At 37.2% G+C, this 22,507-nt stretch overlaps 1 protein-coding gene across 17 annotated transcripts in view; it reads right to left on the reverse strand.

Moving 5' to 3' along the window:
• Nucleotides 1-3,828: 3,828 nt before the first annotated feature.
• Nucleotides 3,829-22,507, reverse strand: part of STS (steroid sulfatase) — a 111,099-nt gene continuing 92,420 nt past the window's right edge. For 16 of the 17 annotated variants that reach the window (XM_071813130.1, XM_071813093.1, XM_071813082.1 and 13 more), the window contains one exon: nt 3,829-6,956. In XM_071813130.1, the coding sequence (XP_071669231.1) occupies nt 6,574-6,956 (383 nt within the window). In that variant the 3' untranslated portion in view covers nt 3,829-6,573. Of the gene's footprint in view, nt 6,957-7,877; nt 7,967-22,507 lie in introns of all 17 variants that reach the window. The other variant, XM_071813138.1, reaches the window with a different exon arrangement.

Below are 22,507 nucleotides of genomic sequence, written 5' to 3' on the forward strand. Positions count from 1 at the left end.
GTTATATCCCCCTCTGCTCCAGGGGCAATCTGTGTACCTCATGTGATGCAAAATATTTAATCAGTCTTGAAATTTCATAGCAAAGCTGTCATCACAAGCCAGGTGAGTGTCCTTACCGCTAGGGAATATCACCCTCTTCCTGATTCCCTGGATTTAAAATTGTTTACTACTCAGTGGCATAGTTTCAACCTCGAGGTGAAGAACGACTGTTTTCACTCCCAAACTGGACACTTTTTGATTCCATCTCTCAATCTCCTGATTACATTCTTGTCTACTCTAAACTAGCTTGTGTATGCTCTGACAGACTTCACAGTCGTCTTTAGGAAAAAAAAAAAAATGGAAGTCCATGGACTCTGTACTTTCTCCGCTAACAGAGCAAGGCCAGCCAGTATGGAATGAGATTGTGGCTGGGACCCATAGCCACTGTCAGAAGATGGAAAGCATGCCCAAGACCCCAGTCTGTAAACACCCTGTGTCCCCTAGGCTTCCTTATTCTACCTCTTTCCTGACTATGTATTCCTTCAGCTTTGTCAGTCTGGTGTAACTACACAGGCTTCCTTCAGGAAAGCTGAATGTTCAGTACCCTGAGAATCATTTGGATAAAAGTTTAAGCCACAGCTTACGTTAGAGGGTTGGTGCCTTACAAGTGTCTCATCAGCAGAGGTCTACTGCTAGTTAAGATTTCAATGAAGAACAAAAATTCTGCCCCAGTTTCCATTGCTTTCAAGACTTAAGAGGAACTTTGGCTTGAACAGAAACAATTCCTCAAGAGGCTCCTACAACATTGCTGCCTTTCTATGGGTTTACCTAAGACAGTTTTGTGGATGCGAATCTTTTCTTTGTATACCATTAGATCAAGGTGATCATCCATTAAGATCTGGATCCTGGCTTTAATCTGTGAAGGCCAGAGTCTGGATCTTAATGGATGATCACCTTGATTCATTCATCTCATCGTATAACAACCTTACATGTAAAAAAAAGGTTTACATTTTCATAAAACAGTCTTAGGCAAATCTGCCGAGCCAATTTTTAAAAGTGAAACTGGATTCCCCAAAATGTGTCTGGAAAGCAAAAAGGAGAAACACAGGAGACACCTGAAACTGAGCATAGGCTTAAAATGTGGAGATGGTATCCCTCTGTATAGTCTGGTACTGAGTGCTTAAAAACCAAGGGACAAAACTAAATGTCTGCAGCATTCATTTAGTGTACATTAATGCAGCTGCTTGATTTCATTAATTTCCAGAAACAGCAGAATGCCATCTAGCTGCTGGGGATGGCTTCTTGTGACTGAATTTTGTTGAAAGGTAATCAAAGAGGTTTGTCATTCAGTAGCATAAACCTTAGTATCAGAGAGGATTTCCTTTTATTTTTAGTAAGTATAAGGGAGAAGGATGGGCCATGAAGCAGTTCATTTTGCAGAATAATATGCTTTTTAAATGCTTGATGAGTGATGACATATCACTGAATGATTGTGCTTTTTATGTGTATTAGACAGGGAGGTGTTAGAATCTAAAATTCCTTTTCTAACAATCTCCTTAAACAGTTATCCAGACAGTGGCATTAACATTCATCTACATAGGGAATCTAGCATGCTTTATATTAAAGGAATGTTTTTTAAGTATTCCAGAGATGCTGTATAAGCATTGCAAAGCCTATAATCCACATCCTACAAGGTCTGCAATGTTTCGTAACTTTGACAGTACAATTAGAGATGTGAGGATAATGAAGCCAGTTTTTATCTTACTACCCAGCATAGTGTAAGCTTCAGCAGGAATCTGGAGCTCAGCATCTTTCCATATGCATAAGAAACCATCAGCTGCTGAAGCTTTTGTTGGCAGAAGCCCAGAGCTCTCAGTACTGAACTAGCAGGTTAAAGCTCTCATGGGTGTTCTTAAGAACAATTTGTAACATCCTTTCTTTGCTGTACAGGTAAAGGTTTAGGCAGGTTCTTATTGGTTTTGATGTACATGAAAGGTACCAAGAATATAAAAATGTTTTGGAAAAGCCATATGATTTGGCAGGGTGTTTCCAGGACTCCTTAAATTATTTGCAGTTTTAACAGCCTATAAAACTGGAAGTCCCTAGAGCGTGGCTCAGGTCTTCTGGTCTTCTCAAGTCACAAAATGCATGACAGTTGTTGTCTGAGACCCTGAGCTTCAGCTCTGTCACCTCCTGAACGATGACTCTCTGCTTGGTGTGTTTACTCAGAGGCAAGGGGTCCTGCCTCCTGTGGGCCCCCAGCAAATTTCCAGCTGACACCCTGACACTGAAGGACACTGCTGCAGAACACACTGCAGTCCCACTGGCCACAGATGCGTCCTCATTCCTCCTGGTCCCCTGCAGTCCCCAACATACCCAGAGGAACCAGCAATACGTGGGCCTCTGTCTTCAGGAGGTAACCCCCAGAAACTATTTGCTCCCTGGTGGTAACCAGTGCTGTTTTCTACACCAGTCTTTCCTCCTGCCCACATGGCCAGACACTGTGCTTGTAGTGTACTTGGGCAGGGTGGCCTCCTCTCAAAAGTGAGCTCCTCAGAGGATATTTCAGATGCTGCACAGGCAATGCCAGGGGAAAAATAAATGAAAGAGCAGATGAAAAGTTCTGTCCTATGCACAGAACAAACATGTCCTGAGTCAAAACCCCCAATGTTTTAACATATGTGTGCTATTAGAACATACAATTTTTTGTAGCTATGTTTGTCCTTTTATTCTTTATTATCCATTTGTTTCTATATCAGCTGACATCTTAAGTGAAATTTTCTACACTGTCGACACGTTTGAACACCCAGATCTTAACATTGCTACAATGTGAAATAAGCTGTTGCTGGCACATGGTTATTTTCACTGAGCTGCGAAGGATACAGACCATATTCACTTAGTTCTCTGCAAAGTTTTGATTGGATTTCAGTGAGCTGACACCTATCTCCAAAGGCTCATATTTCCTCTTTTTTTTTTTCTTTTTTTTTTTTTTTTTTTTTCCCCTTCTCTGACACAGTAATTCAAGGCAAGTCAGGACACCTCTATTTTTAAGAGCCAGGAACCTGTGACATCCGGTCACCAAGAGGCAAATATTATTTAAACAATCCCCTGTAGTCTCCTATTTCTGCTTAAAAAAAAAAAAAAAAAAGAAAAAAAAAAGAGAAAATACATATAATTAGAAAAAATATGACTAATACCTTTCTCTGAATCCCCAGTGTGCATCTTTTTTAGCCATCTGTTCTCTGTCATCCAGGATCTGATCCCACATGTGCTAAACAGTAAGCATAGAATCCATCTGCAAACCTGAAGTTAAGGGTATCTTATACCTTCTAGTACAGGAGGATCATCTACATCCTAGTTTTCCAGCTCTTAAACTGTACCTTCTGTCAATAAGGTGCCTTATTGACTAGAAAGTTTGCCTTTACCAGCTTAACACTTACAGCATTTTTTTGTTCTTTCAGTATTCCCAACACTTAAAGAAATACTGTTATCCTTCTTTGGGCACAGAGGAAGAACTAAAAAACAAAGTTAAATGACTCGCTCTGGGCTATACAGGGACTTTGTGACAAACTAGGATGTGATACTGTTAAATAATACTGTAGAGAAATACACTTTCCTCTGAAGCTTAACTCCCAGTTTAAATTGACATATTCTACAAACAGAAACCATGTTACAATACAGGTGCTCGTTAAATGATAGATTGAAAGCCAGTCTCAAAGTACCAGAGCGGCACATTCTCCTTGAGCCTTCCTCATTAATAAATCGTGAATCACGTATATCCCATCAATAACCTGCTGTGAGAAACAAAACTTTTCTTTGTTAGATCAGGCAGTGCCACTACAAAAATGGTAGATTGTGCTTCTTATTTTATTTTGCAGATAAACAAGACTAGTTACCATGATCTGACATGCCATCTCCAGAACAGAAGGTACAGTACTGAAAGGTATAATACATTTGCAATACAAGGAAGATTTATTTTAGGCATTAAATGAAATAGCATTTTCCTAGAGTATGAAAAATACTGACCAAGTTTAATACAATCTTTCTTGAAGGAACAATTGTAAACATGGATTTCAGATTTTACTGCTTAAGTCAGAAAGTTGTACTAAATGTTGTACTGAATTGTGTTTTGGAAAATATGAAGCTTGTGCCACAAGCAAGAAATAACTTTTATTATTCAGGGTGACTTGGGCGTGTTTTTAATTCTTAGCTTTTGTAATGAAAAGTTAATCCTCGCCAGACCTTAAATAAGTAGGTGGTTAGCAGAGTCAAGGAGCCCTAAAATTCACATCTTTTCACAAAGACCACTTTTCATTTTCTGATTGATTAAAGCAAAATAGCCATCACAATCATTATGATGAGCAAACGGGAGGACGGAGTGGCAAAGAAATAGGTGGAAAATATTTGAGGAATGTGGTCATTTTAAAAAAGGAGATTAGAGAGATGGCACCAAAAGCCAAGGAGGGTATGAAAGAAAGGCCATATTCAGGCAAGAAAAAAATCAGAGCAGTAGAAAAATTATGATTTTTGATACCTCAGTCAGGAGCACAGAACAGCTGCTGTGCCTAACAGAACAAACAATTCTTGCACCTGCAGAAAGAAATAATAGCAACATAGCAACTTCTCAGTGAAAAGAAGTAGATGTGGATGTCCTTGAGAATATAAATTGAGATCCATGAGAGCTGCGGGAGCTGGAGAGAGCATCCCCCCTTGCCGCGGTGCTCAGTGTTGGGGCAGAGGCTCCCGGGTCACAGGCCAGTCATCCCACCCACTGCAGGGGGAGGAATGCATGAACCAATGCCATGCCCCAACAGGTTCTTGGGACACATGGTAAGGAACAAAAATTTGGGATCTCTGGGTCCTGCCATGATGTCAAGAGGCAGATACTGAGCACTGCAGAAGAGTACTTGTATTCAAACTGCAGGCACCTTTCTTCCTAAATTTGTGTACGTAGTACATTCAGTGATTTAATAAAGCAAAGAAGGAATTATGCCACATGAATAGACATCTTACTGCTATCCAGGTATGATATAAACCACCTTGAGTAGTTATCATCAGGGAAATACCCAAACAGACTAACTTTATCAGCATACACAGGACTTTGCTACCTACAGAGAGCTTGCAGAGCACGTACTTAAGATACGCAATCATGAACACAAGGTGAAACATCAAACATACAACTTCAAGGAAAAAGCACAACATTTCCCAGGACAGGCATCTGGATATTGCTGAGAATGAAATTTTGAATGAAACTGTGGCACAAAAATCAAATAAAGCCAACGTTTTACAGACAGAGAAATATACCATATATCACAATATCTTTTTATAGGACAGGCTTCAATAGCTCCCAAGAACCAGGTCACAACCTTAATGTTGGCTGACTGAAGCAATTGCATTACTATCATAACAGATCACTTTTGCACTAGTGAAGTGCTAATACCACCAAACGGATTTTAATATGTTATAATGTAGGAATTAACTAGTGTTTTCTGATAAGGAGCAAGTCACCTGCTATTATCAGGCATCAAATCATTTTAGTTTTTTTCTAGTAAAATCTGCCAAAGAAAATAATTTGCCTGCTTGCAGAGTGGAAAGAAAATGTTCCTGAATATGATGCAGATAAACATGGATACAGAAATCAGCCCCGAAGTACTGTGGATTTCCCAAGGCCTTGCTAAGAACTCACAGACAGCTATTTTGGCTTTAAGTGTTCAAGTCCACGTTTATTCTCAGAAAATAGTAGATCAAGCATGATACAAATCTTTCATTTTAGCAACTGGGCTATGAGCATAATGGTGTGTCTATACCAGGGACTGAAGGATTTGTAGGGTTTTTGGGGGTATGGCTTTGATTTGTATATATGTGTATGGAGACTTAAGGTACACACTCCAGCACATGACTGGTGCATTTGAAGTGGTTTCCTTTTTAAACAAAGGTTGATGCCATGCAATAGGACTCTAGCTATGGGAGCACCATTTTAATGTGAATGCAAGGTCTTCCACCACAAAGCTCTCTATATATTTATGGCACATAACATAACATTTTATATTGTTGACAATCTGTTTATTATTTCACATCTGAGATACTTGTTGATAGAGATGATTTTTATAAGTCTGCTCTTTATGTAACTAAATTATAGTCTCAGGTGGACCTCTACAGTATTATCTCTCTATTTTTAATTACCTGGTGCAATTTCCTACTAATTGTGGTTAATATTTACTGAAAATGACAGGAAAGTGTACATTTAGTGGTTGTATTTGATAGAAAATATAGGTAAATTCCTTTCTGTGTAAGAAAGCTGAAGATCTAGAAAATTATCTCATCTAGAAAATGCCTACAGCCTGCCAATTTGTAGATGAGGATGGCAACATGTGCTTCTTACTGTTTCTTGTATTATAAAGACAGAAAAGGTGCGTCTTGCCCTCCTTCTTTTGGCACATTTTCTTGACTGAAATTCTCTCCTACTGCAATGATGTATTATTTAAAGACAGATCCTCCTACATAACAAAACCTTCTGAAGGCTAGTACCACAGTGGTTCAAGTCAGCTACCCACACTCTCTTGTTCCAGTTTCTGAAAGGGAATTACAGCTTGTTTATCCCGAATGTACCTCCAGCAGGCTCCCTTCTGAGTCGTAGTCACAGTAGCAAGACTGAAGGAAAGATGAGCAGCATGGCTGGAGCCACGGCTTCCAGAGAAGATTGTCCCATGACAGCTGGTCAGGGACAGCATGCAGTGATCTGGTGTGGTTGTCTACTGCTAGGTGTATCACCCTGAGGATTTCATAGAAACGGCTCTCTGTTTCTGGAGTCAGTGGGACTTTCTCTTCAGGGTCTCTGGAAAGATCGAAGAGCAGTGGGGGATCATGTTGTTTGATGAAATCTCCATGGCAGAAACAAACGTGAGAATCATAGCAACCATTGGAGTTTTCAGGACTGAAGTTTGGAGTGAAGAAGAAGACTTTCCAGACAGATTCACCTGCAATTTACAGACAGAAAACAGCTGGTGATAAAATGACAAACGTAAAGGCCTCTAGTCTCATGAACTCTAATTTACATCATGGGAAATCAGACTTTTGGTACAACCTTGCTCTGTATAGGAACTGCAATATATTGAAAGAGTAAAATAAAATTGAGCAAAATGAAAAGAAGCAAAACATGGCAATTTTCATGCTACACATATTCATAAAATAATTCTCATCATTTAATTCCCTTGGAAGAATTCTGATTAACTACATCATAGAAGACTTAGAAGTACTTGCATTTTTACAGAAACAGTGCTAAGAAGATTTGCATAAATATTTACAAACCCATTGCACTACCTCCTTTAAGTCTTACTAAAATGTACCTTTGCCTCTTGACCATATCCAGACACTGTTGGGCCATGTCTGCTTCTCATTTTGCTAATCAAAATAATTTCATTTTTACCTTTTTCCCTCTTCCTCCCTTTGTTGTATTAACACATAGCCCTCTGCCACATGCTTTCATTACAAACATCTGCAGACAGAGTATCTTGTCTTACTAAATGTGATGACATGAAAAGGTATAACGGACACTAAACTCCTGTCTTAGGCCTCTAGATACTTTTTTCCAAAAATAAATAACTGTATAGTTGTGTAATTTTTAGGTGACATTCTGCTTTGTAAAATGGGAACCAAAGGTCTTTATTTATAGATCCGTCATTCTCAGGTTAATTTGCTGTGCACAGAAACTGAACAGTCTGCACCAGCGTAACTTCAGTCAGTATTTTCACTGTTTAAAAATACTAGATATTTCCTGGATTAAGAATAAGCAGATATCAATTGATTCCTTCAGAAAGCATTCTTGAATAGAAGGAACACTGGAGAATCTGAAAATACTTAACAAGAAAGGGGTCAACAAAAAATGGCTACTGTTTTACTCAAGTATCACAGGACAGGGAAGACAGGAACAGACAGGCATTCCAGGGAAGCACACCATCCTCCCACAGACAGGAAAGCATAGAGTTCTCTAGAAATGAGACCACAGAATAATTAATTAGAGTAAAAAATCTGTACTTCTTAATAAATGTAGGATACTAAACAGCTAAGGTCTATGATGTCAGACCATCCAACCACTTGAGTGTATACAGACATCAGAAATACATATTCATCATCAATTTACATTCCTCAGCACCTTATTGAGGAAAAATAAAACCAACACCACACACACACACACACACACATATATATATATATATATATATATATATATATATATATATATATCTCACCTCATTTTTTTTAACAATGGGGGAAAACTATTTTTGGTATTTTGTTGAATTCTGTTAAATTCATAGAAAGCTTGTTAATCTTTTATAGTAACAGATTGTCACAGATTTATGTGTGCTACAGTGGTTAATATTCATTAATCAATTAATCAATTAAACAGAACGGAAAGCTCTAGAAAATATGAGGACAGAGATGAACTGGTACATGCCATACTGTAACTACATCACATTCAATTTTTAAATATAAAAATAGGCTTAAAAAAAGAAATGTTTTGGTGGACTAGAGTCACGGGCTGCAGTTCTAGTCTGCAGCAGGAATTGAAAGGACAGTAGGTGACCTTCAGATTCTTTACAGCTTCTTCTATCCCACAGCATTTTCCACATTATAAGAGATTTTACTTTTAGGAACCAATTCAGTGACAGAGCCTGGAGACTTCCAGTTCACTTAGTCTGCACTTAAATCAGGGTTGCAGGGGTGATGTTATTACACACATTAGACCGGGAGAACCCTGTGTATGTTGCTTGGAAGTCAGCAAAGGGGAAGGAGTTCTAAAGGCTGAGAGTGACTTGCTGGCACAGACAATAGGACATGGTAGGCTTTAAAAGGCTCTGGTTGTCACAGGAGCAATAGCACAGCCTCACTGGGGAAGAGGGAAGGGAAGGGAAGAGAAAGAGAAGGCAAGGCAAGACAGCATTCCTTCATCTACCTTTTCAATAACATTTTGAAAGGTTGGTTTGATACTTGAATTCTTTGTTTTTTCTCAGAATGAAAATAAACAATCAAAATCTAACTCTCCTCCTTAAAGTTCTTTGAACTTACGCATGAAAACATTTCCCACAGCAGAAATATGCCTCTCATTTACTGAGATTTAGAATTTACATTCTGGGAAGGTATGTAATTCTAGACAAAGCACTCCTTCAGGGTCTTTAAAAGTGTTTAATTGGCAAGATGGACAATGAAGAAGAGAAAAAGCCAAAGGGCTTTATTAATCAGTGCATTGTGTGCCTTTGTAGACCATGCAATATTTGCCCCACCCGAGATTTTGATTCAGGACACAATAACAGCTTGATAGAAGAAGAGTAAAAAGTTATGTAGCTATTAAAATGTCAACTAAAAGAAATTCCTGTAAGGCCATGCACATGAGAATTTTGTGGTTAGGTTGTCTTAACGCACATCTGTCTTTGATGGTACATTTGTGCTAATTGACATTGAAAAGGAATTTTCAGCCAACTTTATTTGATGTTGGGCCCTGTAGCACCATGCCAGTTCAAGGGCTTACATATAGTAACATAAAGTTCGGGATTTTGAATTAATGCAAGTCAGTAGAAGCAGCTCATATAGGTAAGACATGGGGAAAAGAAAGAAATAAGGAAGTTGTACCATGATTATTTTTTTTTTCCTCACAGAATAAAGAATTGTTCAGGTTTGCATATATAGAGAGCATATGTCATGTTGCAACACCATGTGTGGGGTTGGGGTCAGGGCACATGCAACACAACATCATGTCTGAATCATGTTGCCAGTGTTTCAAAGAGCTGCTGCTAGTTTATCAGCTATGCAGCTTTCTAATGTCATGATCATACTGTGGCAAATGCTGAGCTCTGGGAGAGCCAAGTCTGTTCCTGTGCAATGTTCATCTGTAACACTGCAGCGGTGTTTCAGCAAGGGTCTGGAACTTCATGTGATGCTGAAGGAACAGCAGCACAGACTTTAACTGCTCATTTCCTAAGCATTATAAAAAACTAAAGCATATCTGTCAGTGTCTGTGGCTGTGGAGCAGCCAGTGTAATATACTAGGAGAAATAAAGAGCTGTCAGACTTCTAATCTGTAAAGCTGATGAACTGTATAAGGCTAGATATTAAAAAGAGAGAGCTCTGTCCCAGTCTCTCTCGGCTAATATAAAATCTCATTTTGTCAGTGTTAACTACAAGGATCAAATTAATCTTTAATTAATTACAGATACCTTTGTTCTGCAAAGCATCTGGATAGTAAACTCATTATATAAAAAGATAAATATATATGTCTCTTCCTCAGTGAAGTCAGTAGTAAAATTGTCTGGGCTTCCCCACACTCAAGTGTATCAGGTCCCTTCTAAGACAGCAGGCAAGCCCTAAGCCTGCCCCAATACTTCACAGCTACTTTATTTAGTGTCCATTTTTTCTGCAATTCTTCAGATATCTGAATTGTCCAACAATTTTACCTATCCAGCTCTCAGAATACTTCTTTCCTTCACACATGAAGAAAAACAAAAGCTACAGAGGTTGTAAATATAAATACATATAAATATTCTCAAACTAAAACGGGTTGCAATTAGTTCAAGTAGGTGTGCTGTGAACATAATTGTTCAGAATTTAATCTCCCTAACAGACTCCTCTTCTGTTTTATTATCCTTCACCATCTCTTTATTCTCTCATACTCCTACGGGGAACCATAGCTCCAACACACAGGTAACATCCATAAAATTAAATAAAAGTCTAACAGTAAGATATATTAATATTCCCAAAATGAAGTGACACACTGGATATAGATGACATTTCTGTTATAATAGCACTGTTCTTAATCACTTATGTCTAAATGGTGTTTTCTGATAAGCAGCTCTTAAAGTGAACAGAAGCTACAGCTGTATTATTGCCTGGACCTCATTTTGACTGCATTTAATCTGACAGTAGCTTTATAGGTTCGGTGCTACTGACATCTCCTTTATTCACACTATTTTGTTTCTTTTTTCTGTAGAAGAACAAGTTAAACATGTCTGTTCTTCACTGTAAATTGGGGAGCTGATCTCTCCTTGACTTCAGATGCCTTTGAGCATAACCCTTTGAGTATAGTGTGACGAAGTAAATTGCCCACAGGCTTTTCTTGTATCTCAAATGAGCTCTGTAGCCATTGTCAGCTCCCATGTTCTAACTCACGCCAGCTCTTCAACATTTCTACAGGTGAAAGCTGCAACTCACTTGAAAATTATATTCTTCAGACAATTCTTGTTATTAGATTTAATTCTTTCTTCCTTCTTGTATCTTTGGAATCATACATATACACATACGTGTATCCATATTTTCAATAATTTGACAATTTAGAAAAGGTTTTGGTTGCTGAACTCCTGCAGAAGTATATATAGCACATAGAGAATACAATTTGCTTACTGTCAAGAACATATATACATTCATCACCATGTATCTTCCTCAAATAGCTAATAAAAATCTGCTATTTGAGTTTAAAAATTTGTAGCTAAACTGTTCTTTTAATGAAAATTTGTATTTTTTTTGATATATGTTTTAAGTATCTGAATATGTTACAATGTTATATTGTTACATCAGTCAAAAGACAGTACATTACATCCCAGTGTAGGTGGAGAATAACTGAGTGATATTCAAAGACATACTGTTAGTTTATGATAATCAGTTGTTCCTAGAAGAGGCTTGCACAAAAAACTGTGCAGAACACACAGTATTTGAGGTAAAATAATGAAAACAGTAGTAGTAGTGATTTTAAAATCATATGTATAGAAACGGCAATGTTAAGTATCCTCCAAAACAGAAGGGATTGCACATTGGTGCATACTAATAATCATACTGAGCAACTGCTAGAGGAAAAATGCAAGACAGTGAAACCATGCTCAGGCTGCTGAAGACAGAAATCTCATGACTGAGCTCATTATCTAGAGTAAGAGATGTTGTAGAAGAAGTTTCCACTTAATTCTGTTCAAAAGTCAAGATTATCTGCTGAATGGTAGCAGCTGACGAAGAATTATTTTCATGAATTCTTCATTATCATCTTCAACAAGAATTGATTGATCATTTACAGTGTTTTCTTGTTGAAGAAAGTCCCAAAAGGGAACAATCTGTGAGTATAGAAACTATGCTGCTAAAATAGGAAGTGCTATAATGCAATGTTATGCCTCATATTTGGAGTTCTTATTTAACAGCACCATGGAAGAATACATGTTGCCCTGAAAAAAAAATTCCATCCATAGTAATTTGATGCACATAATCCATACACTTGCTAAAGATTTGTTTGAAGAATCTATTTATTTGCTGAATGGACCATGTAATTTTCAGTTCATTCAAGCAGCATTTGATGGTATGCTGACGACAGAACATAATGTTGGCACAAAAAAAAATTACCGGTCATTTCCAACCTATATTCAAAAGCCTTTGAAAACAGAAAAGACTTATTCTATTGCTTGTGAGAGAAGTAGTATTGATTGACTGTTTTTTCCACTGGAATCACTTGAGAACTGAGAAAGCAATACGCTTAAGTATGTAACAAAGCAGAGGTATTTTGCCTGACATGGCAAAAGCAAAGAGAAACCTATTCAGAATTATGTTTTGTCTTTTATTTGTTTTGCCCTTCAAAACCATATTTTATTAACAGAAAATAAATTAGGATAATCATTACTCTCTTACATAAAGTGGATGCATTCATTCCTACTAAAATGAACAGATCTGCAAGATTCAGACAGTAATTTTCCTGATACCAAGCAAATGTATGAGACAAAGATGCAAAGGAAGTCCTAAGGTGAATTATGCTTCCTTGTGTGTCTCAGATAGTTGTTTGTTTTGTTTTTTTTTTTTTTTTAAACTCCTAGGATATTTAGGAAATCTGGAAAAAATATTCTTGTTTTGTTTTGAAAACTGAATCAGTTGAGAGTTTCATTAGAGTTCTTATGAGCCTGTCATTTGGAACCAATACATCTAAGGAAATGGAAAGCTGAAGTTTACTGCAGGTCTACAAAGCAAAACAATGTGACTAATGAACGTATGTTCAAACAACGCAAAAATCCCTCAAAATCCTGAATTAAACCTAAACACCAAAAGGACATATCACAGGATGTTGCCTTTAAGATTATCAGCAGAGACTCTTACATAAATTTATTCCTAAGAAAATTTCTAGAAATCTATTTTCTGTTTTCACATGGATCTGTTCCAGGTTAAGGTATTCCAGTTTGGACCTCTATGCAAAAGAAGTTCTTCAGTCAGCACAAATACTTGAGTTTGAAGAGAGGAGCTATAGGAAAGCAATGGGAATATTTTCTTGTCTTGGTGGTATGCAAGAGGGATGCAGAGATCTTCAGCTATTCTGCAGGTAACAAGTGATGGAAAAGGGAACAAACATTGACTTTCTCTTCCTAAGTACCAGCTTAAGGAATGCTTGTGTGCAGCACAGTGAAAAACAGGTTTTACCCTTTTGAAGTGTTGTAACCTGCTAAAATCTCCTTCCTACTAAAAACAAGAACAGAGAAGTGTCTCCTGGGGCTGCAGTCCTTATATAGGACTTAAATGGAGAGGTCAGCACTGTTTTGATGAAAGGTTACTCCAGGTCTGTCACTCAATACAAAACTACACTGGCTAGCAAACTCCATTCAGTTATGCATGAAGTAATCCAAATAAGTTTTTAGGGGTTTTGTTTGGTTGTTGGTTTTGTTTTGGTTTATTTTGGTTTTGCCCTTCATGCTGCAGCCACACCTGCTCCTTAGTTTGCAAACTAAACCTGGAGAAAGGGAAGCGCAGATAAGACCAAAAAAAAAAAGAAAAAACAAAACAAAAACAAACAAACCAAAACAAAACACAAAAACAACACACCAAAAAACAGAAAGAAAAAGAAGGTCTCTATTTAATTTCAACTTAACCAACTGGATTAGGAAGTTGGGTTTATGTGTTTACACTGATTAGGAATAGAACATTTTTTTTTGAAAGAAAGGACAGGATTTTTTTTTCCTTCATTTTATGTCTCTCTCCCACAGTAAGTAGGGGAACACTGGTAGGGAGTGGAACACTGCAAGTCCCAGGGTATGAATAGATCTGCCTGAGTCTGACAATAACTCTGCTACCACTGTCACAGACCAGAGCAGAGGCAAGAAAATACCGTAACAGTATTTGTCATGCTTGTCAGGAGAAACACTTTCCTACATAAAATATTGTTAGCAGAAATGTGTATCAGTTGATTAGGTCAATTTTGTTCAGCTTGATATAAACAGTTTTGTGGTGTTCTAGCTATAAACACTCTTCTCCCCTTTGGTAGTTATGTTATTTCACACTTACCAAATACTATGCCCATACTGTGTCACTCAAATACAGCTGCAGCTGCTCCGATATAAGGATCAAGATAGCAAATTAAAATACTTAATGAGATAGTTTAGGTAAATGACATTTGATGCTTTTTCTGCTTCCTCCAGCTGTTGTGGCTGAAACACTAAACATGGATGAGGGATTTGGGAGATGATTTGGGAATTTTGGAGGCTTCTCTTGATTGTGGTGACTCCACAAAATGGGCAATATCAGGAAGAGAGGGAGGATAAAACAAAAGAAACCCACAAGCAAACAAACAAAACCAAACAAACACCCCCCAAAATAATACAAACAAAACCCCAAAATCAAACAAAAACAAAACCCAAACAAGAAAACAAAACAAACCAAAAACAACAAAACAATAAACAAGGGTGCAAACAAAGAGTGAAGGTGAGTGAAATTAGGGGAAACAGAATATCTTCTACAATCGAGTAGATAAAAAGATCATAATGGACAGAAACAGTAATAAGTGAAATAGATGTTCCATGCAGTTCAAAAAGGTATGCCTTGATATCAACTAAGAAGAAAACCAAGAGCTAGAAAGCTAAAAAGATCTTAAAAAACCTAAACAAAACACCAAAAAACACATAGCGGTTTGATCAATTAAGAAGATCAAAACGAGATTCACTGTCAGTGATACTAGAAGCTCAGAAATGAGGAGGGAAAGGGGAATAATCAGATAGGAGAAGGATGAAAACAGGGTAAAAGCACACAGTTCAGAGGGGAGAAAGGGGCCGCTCTTTATCTAACAAAAATGTGGCGTAAGTATCCTGATGATTCATGAGTTATTACTGAAGGAAAAGTGAATATTCTCCCACGACCTACTTATTGTGAGTTAGATACTTGATGCTATTTAAGTCTTTCATGGGATTGTGTAGCTGATCCAGTAGAGAACAGACACAAATCCACATCATGCTGACACTTCAGTGTTTTGCATGCATGGTGACACTTAAAACCAGAAAAGTGGTCTGCAGCACTTGCCTTTGACTGTTGAGGAAATCTCAAGAAAAAAAAAAAGTTACTTTATACTATAACAGGCAAATGTGTAAATATCCATAAAAGATATGTCTATGTAGCTACAGAAACTTGTTATTTATTGTTACAACTTTCTGTACGATTTCTCTGATAGATTACTTTGCCACTGTGTGTTGCTATTATGACAAAGGCTGGAGATAAGGAATGAGGTTTAATGAGACGTAATGAAGTTTATAAAGTGACTTTGGGAAGGACACCTATGAATCCACAATAGGAGTTGCCTCAATCATCAACATCACCATTAAGAAAGAATAAAAAGATTCTGAGAGTTGATATATAACAGACAAGGTAAATGACTGTAAACTGACCAAGTAAAGCAAGTGACACTTTCTTAATTAGATTCTTAAGATCTTTATGCCAGTGTAACTGAAATCATGATCTGTATCTCATCCATGTTTTCCTTTTCTGACCACTCTTGTCAGGTCTTTCATTACTCTGATGCACACATAATATACTGCTCTGTACTACAAAACCAATTAAATTTTTTTTAAACTCAATTTTACTACACAGTCTAACCTGGTTATGTTATTTATTGCATATTTGTATATAGGCCCTTATTTAAACCTCTGCTGATTAAACAAAACAAAACAAAACAAAACAAACAAAACAACAACAACAAAGACACTAATTAAATGACATGATCATAAAATTCCCAATCAACTTCAAAATAAACCCATAGTGCCTTTCCTCACATTAGCAAAATAAGGATGTTTTTCACATTGTGAAAAAGGTGGCAAGACATTTCTAATTTTAAAATCAAGGTACTGAGTAGGATTTATTGCTCATCACTATGCTGCTAGTTAGTATGCAATCTGACAATCTGGTCACATCACTTAATTTTGGATCACTGCAATGTGGAGGTCTTTATGTAAGCTAGTTACCAGCCTATACCAATATGCTTCTTACGTTTGTTAGAAGTCTGCTTTAGGGTGAGAAGAATTCTGCTTGCTTCTCTTGATGGGAGTGCTTAGCTCAGGTTAGTTCAGCTGTATGTGTTTGCACTGTAGACATCTACATGTTGTCATCACCATCCTCAGATTTGCTAAAAATCTGGTATGTTGAGAGCCTTGAGGGCACCAAAGATTCTCACTGGTCCTGCCCAACCTTATGGTGGACCCTCACCCAGGCACTCTATCCATGGACCAGGATTCCCATTTCAGCTCAGCCCAGGGCCATCAGTCCCTGCCTGAGTAGTGCTGCTGGAGTGCCATTTCCAGCCCTGTTTCTGGATGGACTTAGGTTGCAGCCTTTCTTCCAGCTCTGCCTGTGCTCCCATCTCCTCCCACTCCTAAGTGGACTCCCTTGATTGACCCTGAACCTGAACCACCATTTTGCCTATCTTGGGACTATTGGTGCACCTGTTATCAGGACCCAGCTCTGCTTGCTCTGCTTGCCATGCTTGGGTGCTGGAAGATGTTACTCTGTCAGCAGAGCCACTGCCAGTGCTAGGATCCCCTACAGTTCTGTTGGAGTCACTTTTAGAGTGAAGTGTCAACCCAAGTTAGAGCGTCAAACTTCTTGTCTCTTCAGCATTCTCTAGTCCATCTTTAATTTTGTTTTCTAAGATCAAATATCTATCTGCAAAGTACTGTTGCTTATGAAAGATTCCACAGTGTTCATATATGGATGGTGAAACACCTCCTCCTCTCAAGTATATATAAAACCTACACAGTTAATTGATGTGGTCAGAAAATATAGAGCCTTGCCTTCCTTGTTCATATCTGTTACTTCAACATACTTTTTTAATGCCTTGTTCATCTTTAATGACCGTTTAATGACCTCTGAAATATGGTCACTAGCTACAGTACATCTGCATTGACTCTGCTTACATGATACTTGTATCTCTCATATTAATGCATGAAGTTTCCTCTGTTCCAGTTGTGGCAAATAAGAACAAAAGCTCATTTCAGATATTTCAAATGAATTTTCTTTTTGTCATCTAATTCATGCCCCTGCCACTGCACAATTGTTCCCTACAATGTATTTTTTTAAGAGCTCTCTTGATGGATGGTGTCTTCTATTGTAACTTTTGTGCTACTATCATTCATTTTCTTTATTGTGGAAGACAAAGACATTTTATTGGCACACTCCTTTCACTTAGTGTTTTAGCTACTAACTTTTTCAAATACAAATCCTCCACGAACTTTTGCTGGAGTTTAAATAAAGTCTCACACTTTTCTTGCATTGCCCCATCCTTCAACTACCTGTTGTGTTGACTACTCTAAATTCCATTTCTACACCTTTTATACAGTTCTGGTGCACTGAAGTGACTGTTAAATATGCTGTGAATTTACTGAGAGGATGATTTCATCTTGCTTGCTTTCAGTTCAACAAAGTATTTCTACCTCAGTTTAAGAGTAATAATAATCTCATGCTTAAATTTAGCAAAGTACAATGTAATCTGTGACAGAAGCTGTGTTGTGCTCAACTAATTGTTTAAGAAAGAACCTACATAGGCTCCTCAGCTCCCATCAAATCTCCTACTTCAAAATATTTGAGAAAAAAAATAGTAAACTATCTTTCCAGCCACCTGTGCTGTTGTTTAATATGTTAATAAAAACTGCTTCATTTCTTTGCAACGGTGATACTGATGGGTATCCCGTGAGTGATTTATTTAATTTTATCTCAAGGTCTACAGGAAAAAGTAACCTGAATCAAGTTTTATGAAGTCTAAGACAAGTGTCCTGTTCACTGGACAACTCTACCTTGTAGAAAAATCGGTGTTCAGCATTCAGATCTTACATTCCTGAAGATTAACTCCAAACATAAATTCCCCAGTTACTCAACATCCCATAGGTAAAATCTTGCTGCCTTTTCTTCTTCTGGCATATACATGGATATGTATACATTACATACTACCTAGTATATCTAGGTAAGTCCAGGTGCTTTTGAGCTTTGTGGTGCATGGACCTGGGTGCAGTATTTGAACAAAGCCCTTGCCACCTCATGGGCCTGCTGGAGAGATTCAGCAGCATAGAATAGTCCTACACAATGCCTACTGTGCTCAGCTGAGATGTAATCAGTCATGAAGTGAGTTCATCTCAATCCAGAAGAAAGCAGCAACGGAGCTGGGAAATTCCAGCCTTTGTCCTTCATTTTCTGTATTAGATGTCCTTACACTTTGATGTGTAAAAAAAGGCAAAATTGCTAGGACTTCAGGCAGTGTTTGATCTCTCTCCTAAAACTTACTATAATTCAGATTCTAACTTAAAATTTCTAGCTAATCATTGTCATGGGCTATGAAGGGTGGGGAGCTTGTGTGTTTTGTTTGTTTGTGTTTGTTTCTGTTTGTTTGTTGTGGGGGTTTTGTGTTTGTTTGGTTGTTGTTGTTTGTCTTTTTCCCCATGATACATGAGTGGAAAAATGAATGCTGATTTTCCTTTTTTTCCCCTCCAGTCTCTCAAGCACAGTTGAAGGAGGTCATGTAGACCACTGCTATGAGTGAGGTGGTAGAGACAATGTTTGCTCTCCCTGGCTTGATCTCTTTATTTTTTTTTTTTAGCTAACTGTATAATTCAATGTAATAATTCCAGAATGTCTCAAAGTATTTTTGAAGAGGGCACTTATGTCACAAACTTAATCCAAGATTTATTACTATTGTGGCACTATGAGGTCCAGGTTATGTTACACTAAACTGTGACCAAGAGGAGTTAAATAAAGAGAGTTTCATCCTTGAGCATTAAATCCTACATCTTTTTACTGGTCTAAGAGTATGTTCCTACAGATAATGGCTTATTTAAGGGCTTTAACACATTATTTTAGGAAGCAATACAAATAAATATAAAACAGCTTGCAGTCTAAAGTCATTCAGTTACACATTGTACTCCCTCAAAACTACTGAAAGTGCTTTTGGCATTACATGACAAGATATAAATTTTATATATGCCCTCCCTCCTCACTGCAGTTAAGACTGATGACAGCACTCACAGGATATTTTGAAATAAAAACATCTGCATACTGGTAGTTCTTTTTTGGCTTTAAAGGCTTACATTCCATTTTTAGTTCCTAGTTCTGAAAATTCAGTCTTCATCTCTAGATTTTAGCTTGTTTTGTGTCTACATATATATACATATTTTATATATAAATATATATATATATATATTTTTTTTTAATCAAGATCTGTGACAATAGTAATGACAACAAGAGACACCAGGAAATGGTTTTCTATTGTATTCACTACCATGGCTCCTTCTTCTATGCATTTTTATGCTATACACTATAAGGCAAGTAAGCATAGACACATTCCTCATCTGTTGCAATGGAAATGATTTTCAGTTGTAAAGTAGGTTTGGTTTAGCCTTCAGTGGTGGCTTGTAGTAATCCATTCTGCTTCACACTACAGAGCATTGCACACTGGCAGACATTTACCACAACTGCAGTCTAGTGATTAATAAAAGCATATGAATTCAGGCAGTGCTTACATGGTTGTTTAACTTTCTCTTACACTTTCAAAGATGTATCTAACTGGCTGGCATTCACGCTGAATAGGCCCAAGTTTAAGCTCTGGTTTTTTACTAATACTGAGTCAGTATTCCTAACTGAGGTTTTAGCACTTAGGCTGTGTAGACATAAAAAGGAACCTGAAATTCAGTCAGGATTAGAGATTAGGAAATCTCCCAATCAAATTGCATTCAAATGGAACTCAGGCCAGGCAAATGGACTTGGTAAACAAGTTTCCTACCATCCAGATCCTAACCTTCAATTTTAAAGATTTTCCTGTCTTGCTGAATCTTGCAGGTCTGTCTGGTTTTAACCTCAGAACTTTGGATCACCACTTTCTTCTTGTCTATCCAACATAAAAAGACTAAAACCTGAAATGTAAAAAAGGTTTCCTGCTTCCACAACCATCTTCCCGAGAAGAGATCAAAATTTATCAGAGGAAGAATAATATGCCCCTACACATATTTCACACAGCCATGTAGATACTTGGATCACCAAGAATGCAGATAGTGTAAGCCTTCCTAGAGGTACTTGTCTACCTGTCTGAAACACAATGTGTTCCTATACACCTTGTCCAAATACGTAGCAACTGAAATAGAAAATCTAACAATGGATATTCATAAGGATATATCTGAGGTCAATTTAGTCCACAAAGAGAACAAATCACTTGAAATTGGTTAGGAAAGACCAAGTAAAAGTGTCATGGGAACTTCTTCTTGTGTGTCTAGGCAGAGACTGCACTGACAGACTCAGTCAAGCACTTAAGTTCAAGTATTGATGAGTTACAAACCTGTTGCTGACTCTTCCATGACATGGCAATAACAGATTTATCAAGCTTCACAACATGAAGAAATACTTAGTGGGAAATACTTAAGCCATTGTGCATGTAGACACTGTCCTTATTAGTCGTAATCATTTGCCAACATATTAAAGGAGTAGCCACTAATGGAATAGTCCTTTGCAGCATTAAAATAAATTATTCCTAATATTCTCACTCAATTATGAGACAGTAATTTATACACTTTTTCACATTTAAGTTGTGCTAAAGAGACACAGTACTATGTTGACTTTTGCATTTTTTCTGTCTTCAAAAAATGAACCGTTCTTATGGTTACTTATACCCAGACTAAATGCTTTGATAGATACATACCCAAAAATATTCTCTGAAATACAAGTAGTACATTTACTTTTCTTTAATTCAACCTTCTAGTTGCTAACCATTCAAATATACTTTTCACAACTCAGTTCTATTTTTGTATTTTTCCAAAAATCAGTGTGCTGCCATTATTTAAAAGCACTGGCATAACTTAAACCACTTCTTAACTGGAGGCTTGACATATTTTGGCATGTGAAAGGGGGGAAAAAAGAGGCCTTTGATAATGGTCAGGAGCTGCAGGCATTGTATAATCTATTTAGCATCAAGTTTCAAAATCCAGTTAAAGCATTTCTCAGCACCTTTTCTTGATTAGTACAGCCTCACTGTGATCACCAGCATGGTTTTTTAAGTCTTTTGTTGCCATTACATAGTCCTGGAGCTTTGAGCTACTTGGCATTCTTGCAATCACCAGAACTTCTAAATGACCTAGCAGCTTTGCTAGGGCAGAGCTGAATGAGCTGAAGCAGATGAACAAACAACCTGTATTCTTGTACAATTTTTGCAATTCCCAGTTGCTTTTCTATCCACTGGACTGGATCATGTTTCCACTGACTGTGAGACTAAACTGAGACATTTGTGTTCAGTACTTACTCTTGTGCTAAGATAAGCCTATTAATGCACTTTGCAAGATTTTCAGAAGGATAAACATGCAAACTGTCAAAGCATGATATTCAATATAATATTTTAGTTGTAAAAAAAAGATACATGTTGCTAATTTTGATAAATCCAAATGTCATAATCAAAGTATTTTGAGTATCATAATAAATTTTTCATAATGGATTTAATTTTATTATAATCCATATTCAGGTTTCATAATACATTTTCTACAACTAAAGAATGCTGCAGATTACTAACCTTTCTTTTTCCATACTAAAAAGATAAAAATAGAGAATGCAAATCAAAATAGTATATGAATACTTAAAGGTTTCCTTGAAAGTTTAAAAGCGACCATTGCAAAAAGGACTCTAAACAGAATTCTATGTGCTTTCTGTATTTGTTTTTAGAAAAAAAAGGATAGTTATTCAAACCCTCAATTGCAGCATGACACAACAGCTACATTTCATTTGCTTGATTCCAGCTTTGGTCTTCTTATGCTGACCAGATCTGTTAGGATGAATTCTCCCAAATGATACTTAGGTTTTTTAGCAAATTGCAAGCTTTTATGGTAAAACTTCCCTCTCACAGCACAATTCAAACCATTTTCACTTCTGAGAAATATGTTTCACCTCATACTTATGCATAAGCTTATGCCTTCACAGCATACATACAAATAATCCTTACTGATGAAACTGACTTTCTCTGGAAGAAAAAAAAAAAAAAGAAAAAAAAAAAGTTTTGTTTATCTTTGGCTTTCTTCTAAGTTGATTTTGAAAACTGACCTTAACATTCAAGGGCTATAGCTGTTTCTGGATCATAAAAATACACTCTTAGAGCCTCTGGCTACAGCTGAAAACTGGCTTCAGTACCAATTACATTGTTTTCAGAATCCAAAAATCATTGTCAGCTATAAATACTACAACCAATCTACCACTCAGTGTTATAGAACTGTCAGTAACATCCTCTGTAAGTGCAACTCATAAC

Source organism: Patagioenas fasciata, chromosome 1 (assembly GCF_037038585.1).
Source record: "Patagioenas fasciata isolate bPatFas1 chromosome 1, bPatFas1.hap1, whole genome shotgun sequence".
NCBI classification, from domain to species: Eukaryota; Metazoa; Chordata; class Aves; order Columbiformes; family Columbidae; genus Patagioenas; species Patagioenas fasciata.